Source organism: Oreochromis aureus, linkage group 14 (genome assembly GCF_013358895.1).
Source record: "Oreochromis aureus strain Israel breed Guangdong linkage group 14, ZZ_aureus, whole genome shotgun sequence".
NCBI lineage: Eukaryota > Metazoa > Chordata > Actinopteri > Cichliformes > Cichlidae > Oreochromis > Oreochromis aureus.
In genome coordinates this window covers 19,508,727-19,530,457 of record NC_052955.1, presented here as the reverse complement: position 1 = coordinate 19,530,457, position 21,731 = coordinate 19,508,727, and the positions used below count along the sequence as shown (strand labels likewise).

The following is a 21,731-nucleotide window of genomic DNA, read 5'->3' as shown; positions in this document are numbered from 1 at the left end:
TCCACTTACTTTCAGTCAGATACCTAACTGAAGGGATGAACCAGTGTTGGGTCCAGTGGTACACATAAATGACTCAGCAAAGACAGTAAGTATCTACAGCCATCTGTAAAACATGGTGGTGCTGTCATTGTGTGGTGCTGCATTTCAACCGGTGGTGTTGGAGATATTGGAAAAAGTTAATGGAAAATTTTGATCGATGCTGAAATAACATGTGGAAAGCACCTGACTGGCAACAGTGTCATTTTTCAGAATAACAATGATCCCAAACACACTACCAGTGCAGTAAAAGCATATCTGGATAGGGAAAAAACAAACAAAAAACCCCAAACCAGACACACACACACACACACACACACACACACACACACACACACACACACAATAGGCTGCTGTCAGCCATAGTTTGGCCTCTCAAGAGCCTGGACCTCAGTTAAGCTAGTTAGAGCTTGGACCTTAACTGGCAGTAAGATTTCCCTTCATTAAATATGAAATGAGTAAAAACAAAAGAAAAGCGCTGATCTTAACAAACACACACACAAACAGCACACATTGAAACCAAAAAATGTTTATTTGTACAAAGTCTCACTAGTCTGTATAATTACTAAGAGAAATTAGAGGAAGGGGGATAAAAACATACTGTGATGTCCTGAAACATGAGAAAATATGACAGGGGCTAAAATAAAATAAAACCAAACATGACTATATGAATGAGGTTCAAACGGAGACTGAAATTGTCCTGGGAACAGGAAAGACCTCTCGGGTCACCGATGCTGCTCAGGGCACGGGGCTTCCCATCAGCCTCTCCTGTCGCAGCGAGATCAGCCTTAGCAGCCACAGCTCCTCAGCCTTCTCCTTATCCAAAAACAACTGCAGACCAACAAAGAGAGGATATCTTAGTAAACACAAAGACAAAGGCACACCGGTACTATGGACTGCTATGAAACCATACAATCATTTTCTTTGATTTTGTTAGAGTGTAGAGTGTGAAGTCACTGTGATTGAGAAGAAATCACAGTAGAATAAAAAAACAAATTATTTTATCTGATAATAAGAAATTGAAATCCTCAATAACTATGACCAAACGGAAACAGCACAAAACAGTTTGATTTTGATTTCTGTAACGAAAATTCTCACACCTGAGAAATAAAAACCACAGAATCTTTTCTTAAAAAAAATTGATTTTACCAATCCATCAAATACACAGATATTTAAGAGTTAAATCTATATGCATCTTTAAAAAAAGAAAAGTGATATGGAAGTAATCCCTCTCAATGATCACATAATCCAGTGTATGAAATGTGTGGCAGTGGATTTATTTGAATTGACCCTGACATGCTGTTATTAAAGATAGCTTATTTTATCTAAGGCTACTTTGCAAAAGTGAAGCCATTCCTCTGTTTGAGAGAACTACCCATGCCTTTATTTTGTCTCGACTTGATTATTGTACTCTTCTTTATTCAGGTGTCAGTTTGCGGTTGGTTAGCCAAGTACAGCTGGTCCAAAACACTGCAGCACGGTTATTAACTGACTACATATCTCCCATACTAGCATCCCTACACTGGCTGCCAGAGTTTTCAAATCCATTTGAAGATCTTATTAATTGTTTTTAAGCCACTGCATGGATTAGCGTCCTAGTACATCTCCAATCTTTTAAGTTGGCTCATTCCTTAAAGATCACTAATGTCTGCGGAGCAAATTCTCCTAGCTGTGCTCAGGTCCAGGTTAAAGCACAGAGGAGATTGTCCCTGATTTGGCTTTTGTCTGGCAGAAAATATGTCTATGTATCTAATCTAATATTTAATATCTAATATGTAGAGCCCTACAAAAAAAAGAAACACATTGCCATGTAGCTAAATATGCTCAATTTAAAAAAAAAACTGGTGATATTTAATGCCAACTGCAACATGCAACATCTAGCCAAAAAAGCTTCTACCTGGATTTATCTGAGAAAGCAGGAAGGAACTTTAAACACTCTTAAACAACCATGTTGGAAGACACTAGCATACACTGAAAAATCTCTTGATACATGCCAAACTACTAACATTGTGTTATGACCTGTAAAACCCATTATTAAACTCTGGAAGGATAGCGGTGAACTATCTTGTTCAAAGAATAAATGTGGTCATTAAAAAATCTAATGATGCGAGAAAGCTATGTTTAATGGTGAAAGTAAGCACTTTTCCACAGATACCATGTGAAGAAAACTCACTAAACAGCTGTGTGGTATTAAAAAAAACAACAACACACTTATCAGTGAGGCTAAGACTTTGATTTGGTATGAAACATAAAGATTGGATTCTGAAGCAAAGAAAAAGGTCACATGGTTGGATGAGTCCAGATGTTCCTGCTTCCAGATTGGTGGGTGCATGGGGTAAGGAGAGAAATATCATGCCTCATGGCTACTGTACATGCCTGTAGGGGGCAGTGTTATGATTGGGGGTTGTTCCAGTTGGTTAGATCTGGGTGGAGCAGAATCGCGCATCCAAATAAAATGAGATCAGCTGAAAACATGAATTTAGTGAAGGACAGGGATTTTCTATCAACTGATTTTTTTTCTTCTGTCACATTCCAAGATGAAAAACCAGGATTTATTAGCCTAAAATTATAAAAGAGGGGTTCAGGAAGCATGAAACAATTTTCACACATGGATTGGCCACCACAGAATCCAGAATCGATCGATCGATCAACCAATCAATCATAACATAGTCACCAGCTCCAGGTGACCCTACATCCTGAATGAAAATAAATCAGAAATAAATCAGTTAAGTTTCCCTGTAAGTAAGAGAGCACAACATGGAGTAGTCTGTGCTGCTCGCCGAGACCCATGTGGACAGATTAATGATGCTGAAATACACCAGTGAAGTCTCGGGCACCTTACACATCATATCAGTCCTTTTCTATCTACTCAGTCCTAAATGCACATTAGAAAAACCTTAAAAAACAAACAAACAAAAACCATGTAACTCTCCTCTTGTCCCATAGACCTAGGTGGATGTAAAAGCCTGGTGATAGAAAAGACCAACGCAAGCGACTTGCATTCACCTCAGTACTTCACCAGCAGTAATGATATTGATTGCAAGTGGGGTATAAAAACTGCTGCTGCAAGTGCCTGATGAATGAAGGCATCTGTTTATTACAAAGTAACATAATGACTGTGAGGCTGTGAAGCAAGGCGCTGAGACATAGGGGGAAAATTGGAAGATCATTTCTATATTCACTGCATGTGTTTGTGTGAGGGTGAGAGATAATGTTGACATGCTGACTATGTGTACATACTGTACATCTATGTGGTGATATGTGTCCATTATTATGCAGATTGCAGCGCAAACCCCGGGCATGCCAATCCTTCATTCCTAACCTACGCTGCTTACAGCTGCACTGCATGTTAGCTCCGTGTTAGATTCAGCACCAGTGAGTTCTTGTCTGTCGGCCCTGCGCTGGTGTCATGGTGCTAATGAGGCTGTGTGTGTGGGATGACAGTATCTGAGCTGGGCTAATGGGACTCATCTGTTCTAATTGGAAGTAGAGCTGGAGCTGGAGCTGGGGCTGGGGCCCGCCTGGGGCATATTGCTACCATACATCAGCCTGTCTAAGGGTGTGTATGTGTGCGGATTAGGCTGGGGGGCACTGTGTGCGTATGTAAGAGTGTGTGTGTGTGTGTGTGTGTGTGTGTGTGATGGGGGTTATCTGCATACATCAAAACATAACTTAGTTTCCCCAGTGGAGATAGATGACTGGGAAGCCCCAGGGAGCGTTATTGGAGTTTAAAGTTTTCCTTCTCGTTTTTCATCGTTGGTCGGCAGAAGAGGAGGAGGAGGTGATGTTAGGCGGCTCTAAACTGCTGTACTACAGTGTCCTGCTTGCTATATGCAGGAGTGGTGTATCTAGTGGTGATGACAGCAGCAGCATTTTTAACATAAAAACTTTACAAAGTTTGTCCACAAATCGATAAATTCAAGCGACACAAATGACATGATCAACTTCAGCGACGCCTCAGGATTAGAAACTCCTCACTAGCTCGGAGGCTGTTAAAAATTTGGCTGTTATTGAGAAGAACGACAGCTTGTGGGTCATACTGTAGCAGAGGAAAACAGCGGAAGGGTTTGCCTGGTGAGAACTTACACTTGGATGAGCAAGCGTGTCAGTGTCACTGTATACTATTGACGTGGGAAGTGTGACGTCCTGCGAATATGCCCTCTCTGGCTCCTGCTTCACCTCAGGCAGCTCAGTCTGTATTCACAGGAATACACAAAAACACACACAAAAAATTTAAAATGAGCACAGAGACTTGCCTGAGTGTACAAAAAAAAAAAAGTTAAATGAATTACAAAAGTTCCAGAAAGGTCCAGAGGACCAAAACAAAAACTTTCACAACTGCAGTTTCAGGATTCCTGCAAACAATGTAAAAAACACTATATAGATTTGAATATACAGAACATGTCCAGACTATATATGCACAATTGTGTGATAGAAAACAATCATTAAATGCAATATGTCACTTCTCCAGCAGATGGCAGTGAAACCCTGGCCTAATGCAGTATCTCTGAGGAAAGCAGAGTACTGATAAGCATCAGCTTGTATCCTGAATGCAATACATTTATCTGTGCATGTAATAAGGCAGTGTGATATCTTATATATTCATCTGAGGATGTCAGCCAGCTTGTGTCTTGTGTGAGGCATCAAATAAGCAGAAAGACAAGTCCACGTAGGTCTATTAAGCTCTTTTTTTGCTCGTGATTACTGAAGTTTAAAATCTGGAAATATAAAAATATTAAAACATAACTTTGTGACAGGTGAGCCCTGCCGGTCAAACACCAACAACACACGCATTTTGTTAATTTTGTTGCAGGTACAGACACATATTAGGACGGAGGCTCTTTACTTAACTTAGATTTTCATCTGTGGAGTCAAAGCTGATAGAAGGAAATGTGACATTTTAAAATACTCTTTCTGTTTACTTAAATCTGTTGTCCTTGTTGTTAAGATGACATGTCAAAATGATTGCGTTGCCAAGTCCATTCATGTTTCAAACACTTCTAATACCAGTCTCAGAGCAAAGGTTTACCCAGCTGGAAAGATCCATTTCACAATAATTTGGCAGGATAAACAAATCCAAGCGAGATCTAAAACATGCCGATTAATAAGCACCATGCCGTGCCAAATATCTGATAGTAAAAGCAGTCATTACATTTTCCAGGGAACAATATGCTGAATTCACATTTTTACTCAATGAAACTTGCTTGAAAGGGGAGAAATATTTCTGATGAGCTACGGGAGCAGATGTTTAAGGTTTCACTGGATTCTCCTCATTAACAGTTAATTATATATCATTAATAAACTCAACTCACAGATACACTACTATAAATAACAAATCCACTTCACAAGAGGGAGTGAAGATATGCCGAAATACATTTCAATTATGGGCAAACATATTTGGAGATTTTGGGACAACATAGTTTAAATGGGTCAATTATCTGTGTATTTAAAAGAACAGTATAGCCAAAATACACCTAAATAATATGAATTATTAAGATCAATCAGTAATACTTGACTCATAATTGCCCCAAAAGAAGAGCTGGTTTAAACTTGAACTAAATTACAACTAAAACCTGAGTGTTCTTAAAAAAGCAACTCATTAAAGAAATATTTTCTTTAGCAATTTAAATAAAATGAAATATTGTTGTTCATCTTTTACAATTGATCCCTGATCCTGGTAAATTTATGTGAAAGGCGCTCAAAACAGAAAGCATACTTTGCATGTGCAACCTGTGCAGCCCGCTGGTGCCAGAGCACGCTGGCTCAGTCCATTTCAAATTGCAACCACACGGGTCTTGACCTTTGTCAGACTCACCAAGCTATGTCACAAAAGTCTGCGCAGGCTTGCTGTCACATGTTGTCGCCTATCTTTTCAAAAGAGCCATGAGCCCCAACAAATCGAATTCCTGCTCCTTTGGAGACACGAACATTTCAATAATGACTTCTGTGTTTTGTCTGCATCTGCACAACCAGAGGGGGGAGAAAGAGACAGAGAGAGGGAGACAGAGGATGGCTGTTGCCTGCTGTGGCTTTTGTGTGGGTGCTGCCGCTTTGGAGGCGGCGGAACAGTGGAGCGTCTGATGAAACCGTCTCAGGTCGGAACAAACGGCGCTGAATGGGAATGTTTGATTTGGTCTGGGCTGTCTCTGGACAGACGGCACAGCATTGCAGAGAGGGAAATTCAATAAGAGACGGAGTGAAAAGCTAGAGACAGTGAGGGGCAGGGAGAGAAAGACAGACAGAACGCACCTTTATTTCATCCCTGGATGATTTGAAAGCCTGAGGAACAAAAGAATCACTCTCGATGGCCTCAATGTCCTTTATCCTTCGCACTTGTTCCTCCAGAGAAGTTCCCTCTGAAACACATGTAACACAGACAGAAGATATGAACAAAAGCACGCACACACATGTACACAGACAGACACGTGTGTGTCAGCCAATCCTTGTCATGTTCTGAAAGGCACCAGATTTCATGTGGATTGGGCTATGGCTCTTTATAATGCCCTTTGACACATACAATATCAGATATCTGATATTCCCCTATTTTAATCTTGGCCTCCATGAAAAAAAGGAGTCTTGGCTTAGCCAAGGGCAAAGAGTTCCTACAAAAGCCAGCGAAAAAAAAAAAAAATACTAACAGGATAATAGCCAGACAGTGAATTACACTCAGATAATGCATTCTAAAATAATCAAAAATATGAACACAAACTCATTGCAATGGAATTTCATTATGGAGACTAAATGTGATTAGGTTTCATACAGTTTTCATGCATCAGAAAGTATTTTGCTCGGGCTTGTCCAATCAAACAAAGAGACACAAAGGGTTTCAATAAATTACTCTTGGATATAAACACACCAGGATTCTGCATATCAGATAATAAAATCATTTCAAGAATTCGAGAGCAGTCTTTGTAGCGTAGGAGGGCAAAAATAGGTGTGCCGGGAAAGTTAGTGACGGGGAAAAAAAAGAGAAAGTCTGAATGCCGCTATTATTCTCTGCCTGTCAATCTTTCTACTGATCAGTCAATATTCATCCCTCTCTCCCCCATCCATCCGTCCTCTCCTGCACTCTCCCATCTCTCTATCTGTCAATCCAGCAGACATCCATGTTTCTCTGCTGCACTGATGTAGGCTGTGTCATGAAAAGAAGTACACAAATGTGAACACACACACACACACAGAACGGGATACAAGTGCTTCCGCATGCATAGGTGTTCGCAAACTTACATACTTACACTTGTGGCTTGCATAAATCTGTCCATACTACACACTCGCTCACACACACTCTCACTTTGTGCATTTGGAGCTAATAGCGGGAATTAATTCAATCCATTAGCAGCTACAGAAAGGGTGTCACAACAGATATTCATGGCCCTGGTGTTTAATGAATAAATGAATATTTGTTCCAGCTTTCACAGCAAAGCATCACACACAATCAAACACACACACATACATACACAGGCAAACACACACACACACACACCCTATTAAAGTTCATAATAGCACTCAAACAAACTCGGTTTTGATTTTAATGCAGTGCAGAATTGGACAAGTGAGTGACAAGTGGAATTAAGCCTTCCTATATGACAGACTATCAGCTTGTCATCCTGTGCGGGAAGATGCGAGCATAGACGCACTGCACAGCAGCTCCAAAAATAGTCATTACCTTGACTGGGCTGCTAGATGAAGTCTGAACACTGGCCCAATATCCTCTTCAAGACTGTGGCCTGTCCTTCACACCACTATCACACCACAGCTCACTGCACGAGCATCCGCGCGCTCGCATGAAAACTAATGCCTGTGATTGGCCCACAATTAATTCAGCACATTAATTCACTTTTTTTTAATTACCCCTTCTCTATTGTCCTTTGAGCATGAATGCCCTATATAAACAATCACCACACAAACAGCCACACTGACAAGTATCCGCACACATACACACACTCCATATCTGCTAGCATCTCCTTGGCAGGCCCGTCTGTTGCTGGGCTGTCCGTGCGCGCTGCAGGAATCCATTAAGAGCTCAGACTTTTTGACAAACACATTATTGGTAGATAAAATGACTTCCATATGCTGTTTGTCAGATGTCAGCGGGAAAAGATATGTATTTCATGAGAAAATCCAAAATAATGGACTTTGAGTGCGGGCCTAGCAAGCTCAGAGGCAGACAAAAATCAATACTCTAGCTGGGTGAGCGCACTCTGCAGCTCGGAGAGGTCAAAGTTGATATTTAATATTGACACATTATCTGGCAAATTAATTTAACAGGTCGACTCGATTGTCACCGCATTAGGAATGCGTCTCTGTCAGCGATGAGAGGAGGATGAAGTGAAAGCAGATAGAGAGAAAACAGACGCAGAAAATGAGACGGGAAGGACAAGGAACAAAAGTAGACACAATTAAATGCGCAGTATGCACTGCGTTAAATTAAGTTATTTCTTTATCTCTCGGTGGCATCTGTCTGGATTGTCAAATGCACTCCAACCATTACTTTGACCGAGGAAATGAAATAAAAATCAGTCAATAAACTTTTCTTATGCATCTGCAGATTTGAATAATGGATAGTGACAAACCAATGTATGTCAGCATGCGTTTGTGTCCTTGCATGATTACATCTACACGTGTGTGTGTGTGTGTGTGTGTGTGTGTGGGCGCTCTTAGGAGTCAGAAAACTCACTTGCCGTCTCATTACTGAAATTAGTTAGATAGACAGCGGTGCTGATGAGTGGCTCAGAATCAATAGGCTATTGTTCGCTCTAAATAGCTGTTTGTCCACTTCATTGATTAAGACCCAAAGACGGGGAGAGAAAATCAAACCAGCAAATGGAAGCAGATTTCCGCTCATCTCCTTCAGCCTTGAAGACGAGAGCGCCACGCAGCAGTTGCGCTTCACTGCCAGAAGAGGGAACTCTTCAACAACACATGCCCACATGAGAGCCTAAGCCCTGGGCTATGGCAGCATTGTCTTTGTATACTTGACTTCGGTCTGCTGTTTGTCAATCAGGAACAGCGGAGCTGAATATATTACTGCTGCTGATTAATTCCAGTAATTGACTGACCTAGCGTGTCTGCCAAAGCACCATAGCACTTGTTTTGTAAATAAATAAATAAAAAGGAAAACAAAATGCTTGTTTAATTGCATTGTTGCAAACTGTGGCAAATCTTTGGAATAATATGGCAGGGAAATTAAAGGCGGTTAATGATTTTATTAAAATCAATAGGCCAAAGCAAAGGCAAACCGAGCTCATGTGTTTATGATGGGTAGTAAAATGTGGAAGAGCAATACATGCATTTGTGATCTGCCTAATAAAAAAAAGTCCATTATAAATTTTAATATTTAATCAATGAATAAAGCATTTTAAAAAAGATTCAAATTGACACAAAGTAAATTTTATTCCGGTTTATTTTTTAACAGAACACTTATTTCCTGTGTATTGGAAACTCCAATCCCTACAAGACGTCTGGATAAACATTTATCCAACTTTTGTATCCCATGCCCGACTTTCAGATGTGCACGTACACGTGCTTGCACATCACAGCATCTCTCAGTGTCCCAGGTTTCAATAATGCGCCTCTCTCTCCTCTGCCCCCCTGCACCGCACTAAAGATGTGTAATTCAATGCTCAATTTAGGCCTGTCTCGGTGGAGATTTTTTTGCCTGCTAATTGATAGAAATTAAGCCATTAATCAAGCCACTAGCCATCATTCAACCCAGGGAAGATGAATACAAACTTTCATAATAACCACCTTCCCCATTTTAGCCCTCATTAGCATTAATTTTTAATGTAATTATGCTATTCTTTTACACTGAGCTCATAAATTACTGCTCTTTTGTTGCTGGCTGGCCTTGTAAAATCCAAAGTAATGCTTTGTAGTCTGATCTTTAAGGCAATTACTGGCTTCTTCACTCTTTTATCTCCCTGCATTTCCAATAACCTGCTCTCTAATGATTTATCTCCGCTGCACCCCCCCTCCCTCCCCCACCATCATCCCCTTCCTCGCTCTTTCTCTCGCTCTGCACCAGCGGCCAAATGCCCAGCTGCCAGCCTCCGCCTCCAATCCCCCATCCGCCCACATTCTCCCCATCTCTTTTCAGCAGCCCCAGATACATTTGGGGATGCACAAAAACACATGCACGGATGCTTGCCTCCGCCAGCTTAACTGTATTAATGCACCACACTCACACGTGTATGAGGACATCCAGACAGTGTGTGTGTGTGTGTGTGTGTGTGTGTGTGTGCAGAACAACTTTGTTTACTATCTCCTTAAAGTAATTTTCCATCTCACCCTTCATTAGTATATATCCAGCTCCAGCAATGGCGACAACACCCAGGGAATGCCAAGGTAAGAGACTGCCGCTGCATCTCTCTCTCTCCCGGCTGGTCTCCTGTGGGTCTTACCTGTAGGCTAACTGCTCTTGTTTATGTAACCCCTGAGCTGAGCAAACTCACACATGATCGCATGCACGCACACAGGCACACACTTGCCGAGCTTGGCATCAAACAGCTGAGTTAAGCTTAGCAGGGCTGTGTGCTGGGGGCGATAGAGGGGCTCCGGTCTGGCCCTGTTCTCAGCAGCAGCATCCTGGCTGCATCAAAGTCTTTACTGTATGATTCTCCGGGCCCAAACAACAGGCTGCTCCGATGCATGACTGGGAATTGGACTAAATAACAACAACAGGAAAAAAATAAATAACCAAAAGGTTACTTATTAAAATCGTCGGCACAAATTGACTGTCTGGAAGACGTTTTGCTTTGCGGATGGGGATGTCGGTGTTGCTGCTAATGAGATATTTTGTCCTGTCCTGCTCGGGACCAGAAGCACAGAGTCAGACCTATTGTTTCATTTACGGATGGAAAGCAAAACAAGCAGCTTAGGTTATTAAAAATAGGTGTCCTGTGTGGGCCTTGGTTGGGTAATACTTTTAGACTGTATCGATTACAGAACGCTGACAGGTTCTTATGTTAGCCCTGGAAATGTATCAAGTGGCTAATGAGCAGCTATTAGACCCATCGATTTGCTGATTTCAATTGATAGCTAGCAGGCCAAAGCTGCACGTCAATATTTGCATAACTAATACCCCGCAGCTTAAGGCACCAAAAAAAAGAGAGAACTCTATGAGTAAGGAGGACAGAAAAGAAAGACAGAACAAGAGAAATGAAGAGACATACTGAAAGTGAGAAAGCGTGGAAATGAGGATAATGAGAAATGACAAAAATAGATCAGCAACATCCTCTGTGTGAATTTGTTGATTATAAGGCAGCAGACCACCAAATGTGGTGTTACACCAATGACAAAATGTGATGCTGATGCCTGTCTGATGCCTGTGGCGGCCTGGGGTCAACAGGTTAAAAAAAAAAAAAGGAAAATTGTGACACTCTGAGCCAGATGTCCCGAGTCTGTCCCTGGGGGTGTGTGCGTATATGTATATATGAGTTTGTAAGTGAGCAGGGAGATGTCCACTGACAGAGCAGGTGGCTAAGCTAGTCTAATGTGGTTTCCCATGAGACCACACACACAAAATGCAGTCACTCATATGTTACCCCCCACCACCCCCTTTCAAAAAAGCCACATGTCTTTATAAACCCATGTCCTCCAACAATGCGCCATCCACCACAGTACAAACACAGGCCAAGTGATCCCCTGCGGTGCTCAACTTGTTATCAGTGTCGACCGGTCTCTGTGGAGTTTTCTGTCCTGTCAGCTCCTGTCACAGTCATCAAGAGCCTGTCACACATCACTAATACTCAGCTGTCTGACTAAAACCACCCTGATAGAAACACTAAGGTGAAACTTAGCAAACCATATATGATTGTTTTCTTTGGATCAAACAGCATCGAATAAAATTTGACCTTGGCATTACATGTGATATGTTTATATGATCTTACGTGATATCTATTTGGCACGAGGAAATGAAGAGCAGCTGGTGACTGAGTGTCTCTCTTTCTCACACACACACACACACACACACACACACACACTTTGTAGCGTCTCCTGCTGATAGTGATCTCCCACTCTCCAGTCAATAAAGGTCTGAATGATGAATTAAAGACCCAAACAACCTGCTAATGACAGGATGACATGGCAGCCACGCGCCACGCTTGGCTATCTCCTTCCACATCTCCATTCCTCCCTCTATACTCACCCTTCTCTCCTCTGCCATTCAACCCCCATTCTGCTCATCTATCCTCTCAACTTCCTTTCCTCAACTGACCCTATATAATGTACTGTATAATCCTGCTGCTACGATTAATTTTATGTGTTTAGCCTCTTTTGGTGGCCTCTGCCTATAATGAAAAAGACAGTCAATCATGCTGCGATGCGCATAGACTTTAATTATAAGGAATGATGTTGTATCTACTTGTTTAATTCTAGAATTAAGTGACAGTTCATAAAAACCTACACAGTGTTTGTTTTTATGTGTGTATGTGATTTTGCTTTCAGAGCTGCTTACCAAGAAAATATCCTCCACACCACTACACCACCACTGTATGGATACCAGAAGATAGGATGGCTCCATTCTGACCCTACCATCCAAGAAATTCAAGAGATCATTTTTGCCAAGCAAGTGTGAACTGGAGCTTTAGTTTGATCTTCTCATCTGACAGGAGTGGCACCCAGCATAGTCATCTGCTGCTGTAGCGCATCTGCATCGAGGTTCAAGACGTTGTGCATTCAGAGATGCTCTCTTACACACCACACTTGTAACGATTTGAGTTATTGCTGCATTTTCTCACAGAGAACTGCTGCTGACTAGATATTTTCTCTTAAGTCACTTAAATCACCTTTCTTCCTCACTTTGATGCTCAGCAGGTGATCTCGCTGAAGTTCCTATATGCATCAAGTTCCTGCCATGTGATTGGCTGATTATATATTTGTGCTAATATCAAAGTGGTTATTCAGTGTATGTTTGTACATGTATGTCATGAAATCCCAATATCATTTAAAACATGTTGATAACCAAAAAAAAAATGCTTTGAGAAAAGTAGAAAGGTGTTAAATTAATACCCCTCCATTAACAATTTTTCTGAGAATTCATAATATTAATTAAAAACATCACATAAAAATATCTCAATCATAAAAAATACTTAAATTTCCTTCAGCAACTCAACTTTAATTGGAGAATTAGAGGAGAATGTTTATTTATTGTTGACATTACACCTTTCCCTCTCGGGGTTGTAATATTTATTTTTTAAGACAGATTTTTAAAAAGTGTGCTAATATGTTAGCTATTTATCTGAAATACCTAATCAAGTCCTGCAGGTTCCTGCTGACCTGACTGTGCTGGTACAAACAAAGTGCGATAACTAAAACCAGGTGAGTGCTTTTCTCTTGTTGTGTGTGTGCGTGTTAGTGAGGGAAAAAAAATAGTGTGAGTGTTAGTCGATGTTCTGAGTCTGGGCAGCATCACAGAATCTCATTAAATAGTGAAGCTTTCACAGGCTGACTGGTGAAATCTTCAAGATCACCGCCACTTTCTCTGTTGTCAGTCCCATATGGGGGGGGATTGGTGGCATTCCTAAAAATTTTGTCTCCCCATATTCAATCAGTTTATCACAGAATTTAGGACTATGCCGCTTGTATGGACTTTGCTATTTTAGGGATATTGTCAGCATAGGGCACCAAAGGATTTCCCAAGAAACTCAGGGATGTAGTTAGTGAGGAAAAATGACTTTAAGACAATACTGGGATGAAAATGCATTCAACAAACACTGTATCTCTACTGAATACAGAACAGGAGGACATGTAAATATAATTAAATACATATACATATAGATATATATATATATATATATATATATATATATATATATATATATATGTATATGTATTTAAAGAGAGAGATGAAGGTATGTATACTTTAAATATATTTCAAATGTTTTTCATTTCTTACTTTTCAGTAACCGTGAGTAGAATAATTGCCAATCCATCTGTGAGTCTCAAGCGCTTTATTAAGCACAGTGCTGTTTTAGTGTGATTAGAAATACAGAGTCCCGCCCTGCCCTTTACCAGAAATAACAAGGATTTGACTGCATTAACTTGATTTTAAACTAGAATGTGTGTGTGTGCATGTGCGTGTGTGTCGAAAAAAGTGCAGCGCTCTCCATTTTTCAATCCCAGGCTGGTCAGCAGCTCTTTTATGAACAACTCTATAATTACAGAAACACCAAGCAACTAATTACTTAATTGGAGCAAGGTCTTTAAAATGAAAGTGATGTAATCAGAATCCTGGAAACAGACTCAAACACTGGTACATGACCACATGACCACACACATGCGCGTGCGCACACACAGACACGCACATGTGACCTACACTGTTCTTGACATGTAGCCATCAAGCAAGCAGCTCTTTTCCCTTAGTTGAGTTGTAATGGAGTCTCCCTTTGAGTCTGCTGGCTATAACTCTGTGTGTGTGTGTGTGTGTGTGTGTGTGTGTGTGTGTGTGTGTGTGTGTGTGTGTGTGTGTGTCACAGGAAAAGGGACAGGGTCCTGTTTGTGTGGTCTGCTACAAACTATATTAGTAAAGGTCATGGCAGTGTGTGTATGTGTGTGTGAGTGTGTCTGAGTAGCAATTAATTAGGCAAATGTCCTCCTACCTCCTCCTCTCTTGACCTCAGTTGTAGACTAATAACCTTGGCACTGTGTAGAGCATTACTCTCCTTTATTCCACATTATTGGAGGGAATCATGCAAAATAACTAAACAAAAGTGACATTATCATTTCGAAGTACATCCCAAACCCCTCGCTGAGTAAGACTCTCTCTAATTATCTAAATTAAAGGAAGGAAATGCATGAATAGTTTTCTGACTCTAGTGTCTAGTCAATTCGAGATTTCTATAAACAGATACCTGCATATGACCAATTTTAATTTGACTGAAAGCTTTCTCATTTCTCTTTGTAGTCCGAGTAGTATTTACCAATTCGTGTCTCAGTGGGATTTAGGAACATGCAAGCAAATGGTCTCTTAGCTTTTTAAATTTATCTACATTTATATTCAGACATTTAGACACACACTGTGCAGCAAGTCTTGGCACAGACAGCAGTTATCTGTTGTGTAGATATCTGCTGGATACACTGGAAACCCCACAACACTGGTCACAGACAGACACAAAAGCAGTCTGTTGTCCTGATTAAGTCAATCCTAACATGTTTAATACCTGTCAGCTATATAGTGTGAGTAAGGGGTTAGAGAGACACTTTCCCTGTATTATCTACAGTGCACCCAGCTCCATGTCTCACCAGTCTAAAGCTGTCCTGATGCTAATGGGGAAAAATGTCGCTAAATGAACTACAGGAGCAGACTATCACCAAACCACGCCACCGTGTTTTTCTCGTAGTCTTAAAGACCAATATAATAATAATAATAATAATCAAAATATTAATATGTTCCAAACACCGTCCTGGTGCATGATTGATTATAGCCAATGGCAACTAAAGGGCTTGTCAAAAAATAATGAAAAAACTGTTAAAAATAGGAATTTCAAGAGGTCAGTAAAGCTCCTGTTTCAACTGTTTCATTAAAGTATTAAACATAAATGTTGACCTGGCCGGCACGCATTATTAGCAACTGCCTGATAGCCACATTAGCTTTCTGCTCAGTTAAGGTAGCAGCTATGGCTAATAATAAAATGACAACAAATAATGTAGGAGCTAGGTAGCACAGCTTATGTATGTAATGTTAATTTAAAAGGATAACACAATTATCTGGGCCTAAATTATTTGTGTTTCTCTTCAAGTCCCAGACTGAATCTGAGAAAAGTCTCCCAGCAGCTACAGACAGTAAGATCGATGCAAAGTGCCTTAACCCTGCATTCTATCTGAAGAACACCAGATGGCGCTAGCTGTGGTTACAAAAAGATTTCCTATCATAGAGAAATGGGGGGCAAAACCTTTCAGCCTTGACCTCTATAAACACTCTCCAGCTGAGTTTATGGTCTCAGTCATTGATGGTGCGTTCCTGAGTAAGGGGGAATTTCCAAGTTAACAGTCGGAATTTGAATCTGGAATGCCCCCTCAACTCGGAGATAAATAAAAGACAGCCAGAAATCAATATTAAAAATGACTGCCGAATTACAAACACAGCCTCTCCCCTCGCTAGCAGCTGCAACCTCCCCAGCAACCGCCGACTTAACAATCCAATATAGCGACAGTGTTCGCAAATACCAGTAAAACTGTAAAACTTATGTTTCCTGCCACTGTTGTGCATTTGTGACTCACAAATTAAGCACTGATCAGGGTCTATCCATGAATGTGTTTGCATGCACACCAAAACAAGTATTATGCTGTATTTCCTGTGATACCTGAATGGCTGCTTAAGAACCAAAATAAATCCTGTTTTTCCTTGTTTTTTCTTTTTCGGGAATGGCATCACTCCTTACTTCCAAGCTCAGAGTTCAGAGGCATCTGAACATTATTTTAGGTTACGCTGAATATAAAATTCTTTGAAAGTCTATTTTGAAAATCTTGGACATACTATGTTTCAGACTGGTAGATTATCAGGCAATGAAACCACACAAGTGTCATTGACTAATGACTTGTCAATCACACGTCGCTTGACAGTCATTCAGTTTGACAGTCAGACCTGCCCCTCCTCACATCCAGGTTTTCACTCCTCATGAGTTTGTGAGATGATATTGTTTTAATTAAACAATTGAATTCATTCTGTAAACCACAAACAAACTATGTTTCAAAATGGAGAATTACCTGTGGTATGCTCATTAATTAACGACTTATAATTGACAAGCTCCTAGCCAATAAGCAAACAATTTCACAGTAAGACCCGCCTCTCCTCATCATGACTGTTTTTTTTTTGTTTGTTTTAAACCAAGATGGCGACTGTGGAAATGCTAATCTCAAAACTTCAATTCAGAAACCAGCGGATGATGTCACAGCAGCTATATCCATCTTTTATGCCTTTTATGCAAGCAGCTATACAAAAACACTGGCAGCCTACTTTATCAGCTCTATTTGATCAGAAACAAAAACATGATGCCAAGTCACCGTAAGCCCATCACTACATCAGACAACCTAAAAATACTGTGTGTTTTCATATTTTTGCTTAGAAAATGTGCCAGATGTGTATCTTAGTTATGTTCAGGAATTTTTTGGACTACCTCAAAAAACTTACAAATAGTGTTGTGATTGATGTTATAGTTTGTATTTTTCTAATCTTTACATATATATATTAAAAAAACAAACAAACCGATTTTTTCTTGTAGTATTGAAAATTATATCAAGTTTATTCATCAGTTTATTATTACATCACTATTTTTCTGACTATGTTGCTTTCTTTGCAGACAAATATATGCTCGCCCTAAAAACACCCATCACTCACACCCACCGGACTGCCACGACTTCATTCCAGGTATATCAAAAGAACAATCGCTCACACTACATTTATAAAACGATACAACCACAGCCACATATTAGAACTTCCTAAACAGAACAGACACGCACACTTAAGTGACCTCTGATGTCAATGACAAACCTTGCAGGAGCCACCACATGTCCACAGCCACCCAGGAAGCCAGCATTTTGACCTGTAGGGTGTGTCTAATCACAGCAGTCTGACCACCCTGCTAGACTGTGTGTGATCATGCCCAGACATACACGTGTACGTGTATGTGTGTATGTGTGTGTGTGTGCATGTGCTGAGAAGTCGTTTTCACATATTAGGAATGTTGTTAGTTATGGGGTCAAACTGGTGGTGTAATGCTAACCCAGTGTTCTTATACCTGGGCCAAAATGTTCATATCACTCCTCATTTTTTAATCAAACTGTGTAAAATTACTCTTAATCACCAAAATCATTTGCAGGATCCTGATTAAATATGTGTTACACCAGTTTTTAATTTAATCAAGAAAGAAGTCCACATTAAGTGTCGTAATTTTCAACAAATTTTTCCCAAAGCTGTCATTAATCTAAATGGAAAGGAGAGGAAATCTGGAATAAATATCAAGCCTGTGACTCAATGCAAAGTTGCTGAACGTACATCGGTTTACTGGCAGCGGGTTAATTGATAAGGGTGACCCGAGAAACGATTACCAATCACGGAGGGCAGCAGGGTGCTGTCAATCATCTGTCTGCTTGACCTGAATGAACAGAGGATGGAAGCCTGCGTGGTCAATTTCTGTCGTAATCTAGCCAACGGCAGAGACAGCCCGGCCGCTATCGAGTCAAACATGTCATTCCATAGATATCCTTATAGAAATGATTAGGTTGTAGGCTCCATAGCTGCGATTTAACAGCCACACTGGGCGGCATCAGCATCCCATTACCCTGGGACAACAAGGGGTCAAACAGGGTTAGCAGAATTCGGCATTCACCTCCACACCTCTGCGGCGACCGGCAGCGCTTAGGACAGGCGGGTCACCTAATCACCTTCCTGAGCCACTGCTCAGCGAAAAATGGGGGGAGCGAGAGGTAGATGGAGGTGGGAGGGGGGGAGGGAAAAAAAATCAACTTTAAATTTGCAGTGATGAAAAATCAATAAAGCAGTAATTGCTTGGCTTATCACCATGTAATGAAACAAATTGGGAGGAGAAGGAAGGCAAGGAGAGGGCTGGCTTGCATGCTGCACGCCAGGGCTTTTTTGGCTGCAGAGTGTGGAGCTCAGAGTAGAACGGGAGAAAGAAAGAGAGAGAGAGGAGACGGGTTTGGGCTTCAGTGGGCCAAGGCAAGGAAAAAAGGTCTCCTCGTGATAATTAAATCTTCTCACACTGATTTTCTGCCAAATTTATTTCCCCGGGGACCATAACTCTGATTCAGTGCTTACAAGCCTTGCATAACTAATCATTTCAACGTGGGGGGAACCACAAACCTGAATGAATAGGGAGGAGAGAGGAGCAAATAAAAGAGAGATGGCTGGAGTGAGGCACTGTAGCACTATTCATCTCCAAATCAATCATTATTTAGGCAGGATAAAAAAAAATAAAAAGTGGAACATTCTTCTGTAGGACTGTGTTTGAAAAAGACCTTTAAAGTGAAGGTGTAATTGATTGTCAATATGCTCTCTTTTTCCACTTTCAATGTGGCGCTATACTGGCAGAAAACATCCTTTAATTCCTGGAACAAATGGAGCCCATGAAGCCAATGAAGTGTCGGTTCAATATTCCTCTGACTGTTCCTGGCATGATTGTGTTGAACATAATAACACAACAAATAAGGCCATTTATCTGAAGTAACGACAGGAGATGAGGCTAACTCCGCTGATCAATACCGAATCGATACAAACCAGATTTTCTTACATCAAAATCACTGAGATGGATCTTCCTTCAGTGCAGAGTGCACAAGAGCAATACAGCGCCTCCCTCGAGTCCTCGGGTAGATCATATAGCCGGTGGAAAGAACACAGGTTAAAAAAAAATTAAAAATAAAGTATGTGGTCTACTCTGAGGGAGAATGCTAGGAACTATAATTATAGCCTGGCAAAATTCCCCCTATCGGATCCTTATGTTTTAGTTAATACGATAAGATCACGGACACCAGATCACTCGTGTTTACCAGCAGTTGAATTTCACCGCTTGTCCTTCAAGTGACGCTGCTCGGCGAGGTAGCGTGGCACGCCACACCACACCGCGGCACCGGTAATTAAAACATTTAAAGCAGAGGCAGCCCCCCATGCACCCAGGGTGTGATATGGGGGTCACGCGCCTGTAGATTCTAATTTGCGCGCCATTTGTATTCATGACAGGCACGTGCTAAATATTTAACAGCAGCCTGGCAGGAGTTTTGTATTGTTAGGCTTTCCAGGTCAAATAATTTGATTTCAAGGCAGATTACATTAAGCGTCAATGTCCAAGCCACCACTCTCACTTGCCTCTCATTTCCTGTCTTTTATTACAGCCGAGATAGGCCAGAACTGAAGGGATATGGCTTTGGATTATACAAGAGCTTGTTATCCATGGATTAGTTATTATTTTCAATTAGAAAAAGGGATCACATCATTTATTATGGACACCCACACCAGTGCTGCATGAAGAGGTTTGCATGCAGAGTTGAAATTTTAGCTGACTGCCAAATTGTTTAGGACGGTATGTAACCATACCTAAAAAGAGAGATATTATATCAGACAAATTACAGTGAAGGCATACTCACCCTTAATGATTCGGTTATATTGATTGTCCTTGACTGAGGTATCCTTCAGTTAGAAAGGCTGTTTATTCTCATTCACTCGTTTTTTTTTCTGTATGTAGAACAAGTAAGACAGGAAACCAAATCCAGACATTTTCTGTTTCAACCGAGGCCCTGTGGTGATTGACAACAGAGCTAGTTAAATGGTGATGAGGCGTTAATGGATGCTGGGTCGAGGGAGGGTTGGGGCTGGAGCGGGGGGGGCTGTGGTTGAATATTTAATGGTCATATAATTCCTGAACGCAGACACACTCACAGACAGGTACACACCCAACTCGTGACCTGTCCTACACACAGCGTAATTAGGGAAACAGTCCTTTCGTTTAACTGCCAAAAGAGCAAACGGTAGGTATATATTCCCCTAATGATATGGGTTAAAGAGCTATTATACGTCTCATTAAAATATATGATCTCCCAATCTGGTGTTGGATTGAGGTAATGGGGAAAGTGCAGGTTCGGGGCTAAAATACCATCTGCAGGCTATAGGCTAGTGTCCAATCCACAATTACATAAATGTTGAAGAATGGCTGCACGAATGAAAAAATGTTTCTATCAGAGCTTGATAAAAAGACACGCACGACCCAGATTTCACGAGACAATAGTGTTGAGAGCGCGCTGTTTTTGGAGGCTTTTCAAACAGCATGTCAGTCTGAACGAATTAATCGGGGTCACTGAGAATTTGACACAAATTTTAATGTCAGCTACTCAATGTGTTACCTCTTTTTTTGGTTACACAAAAGCAAGAGCTGACATAACATCTTAATTAAACCTAATGAGGCTAGGTATAATGAAAAACATTACTGCAATGGAGGCTTTCTCATTATGTTTTAAGCACACCATCAAAGTTTTCCAGATCGGAGCATACACCTGCAGAGACCGTGCCTGAAACTGAACAGTTTATGCTGTTTAGCAGAAGCTACGCAGATTTAAACAGAGATATGTATTTGAAATAATCTATAAATACAGTACTGCGCAAAGGTCTTCAGCCATCCCTCATTTCTTTATATTTTGCCAGGAAAATGAAAAATCAGGGCAGAAAATTAACTGAAACATGAAAACATACATGGAAATGCATATAATGCATAAACAGAGCTTGTACAATATTTGGTAAGACCACCTTTATTCTTCAACATAGCCTGAACTCTCTTAGGCAAGCTTTTTTGCAATTTTTGGAAGGTCATTCAAACCTCTTCTTTGGCTGCCGTTCTCTGTCAAGATGATCTCACACTGCTTCAGTAACGCTGAGGTCTGTGCACTGAGGAGACCAATCCATGTCTGACAGAGTTGCGTGTTTCCATCCAGGTATGCTTTTACTGCAATGGCGGTGTGTTTGGGATCATTGTCATGCTAAAATACTTAACACATTGTACTGCATGGTGGATCAAAACCTGATGGTACTTCCATCAATTTTGACTAGCTCCCCAGCAGCACTGGCTAAAATGACGCCCCAAACCATGAGCCTTCACCGTGTTTTACTCCCGACTACAATTTGAACCAAAAATTTCTAATTTGGATTCATTTCACCGCAAGACCTGTTGCCACTGACTTTTAATTTGGCATAC

At 40.8% G+C, this 21,731-nt stretch overlaps 1 protein-coding gene across 2 annotated transcripts in view; it reads right to left on the bottom strand.

Moving 5' to 3' along the window:
• Window positions 1–549: 549 nt before the first annotated feature.
• Window positions 550–21,731, bottom strand: part of rsrc1 (arginine/serine-rich coiled-coil 1) — a 119,385-nt gene continuing 98,203 nt past the window's right edge. For both annotated transcript variants that reach the window (XM_031749925.2, XM_031749926.2), the window contains exons 8-10: window positions 6,286–6,392; window positions 4,123–4,230; window positions 550–867 (exon numbers count right to left, since the gene is read on the bottom strand). In XM_031749925.2, the coding sequence (XP_031605785.1) occupies window positions 775–867; window positions 4,123–4,230; window positions 6,286–6,392 (308 nt within the window). In that variant the 3' untranslated portion in view covers window positions 550–774. The remainder of the gene's footprint in view (window positions 868–4,122; window positions 4,231–6,285; window positions 6,393–21,731) is intronic.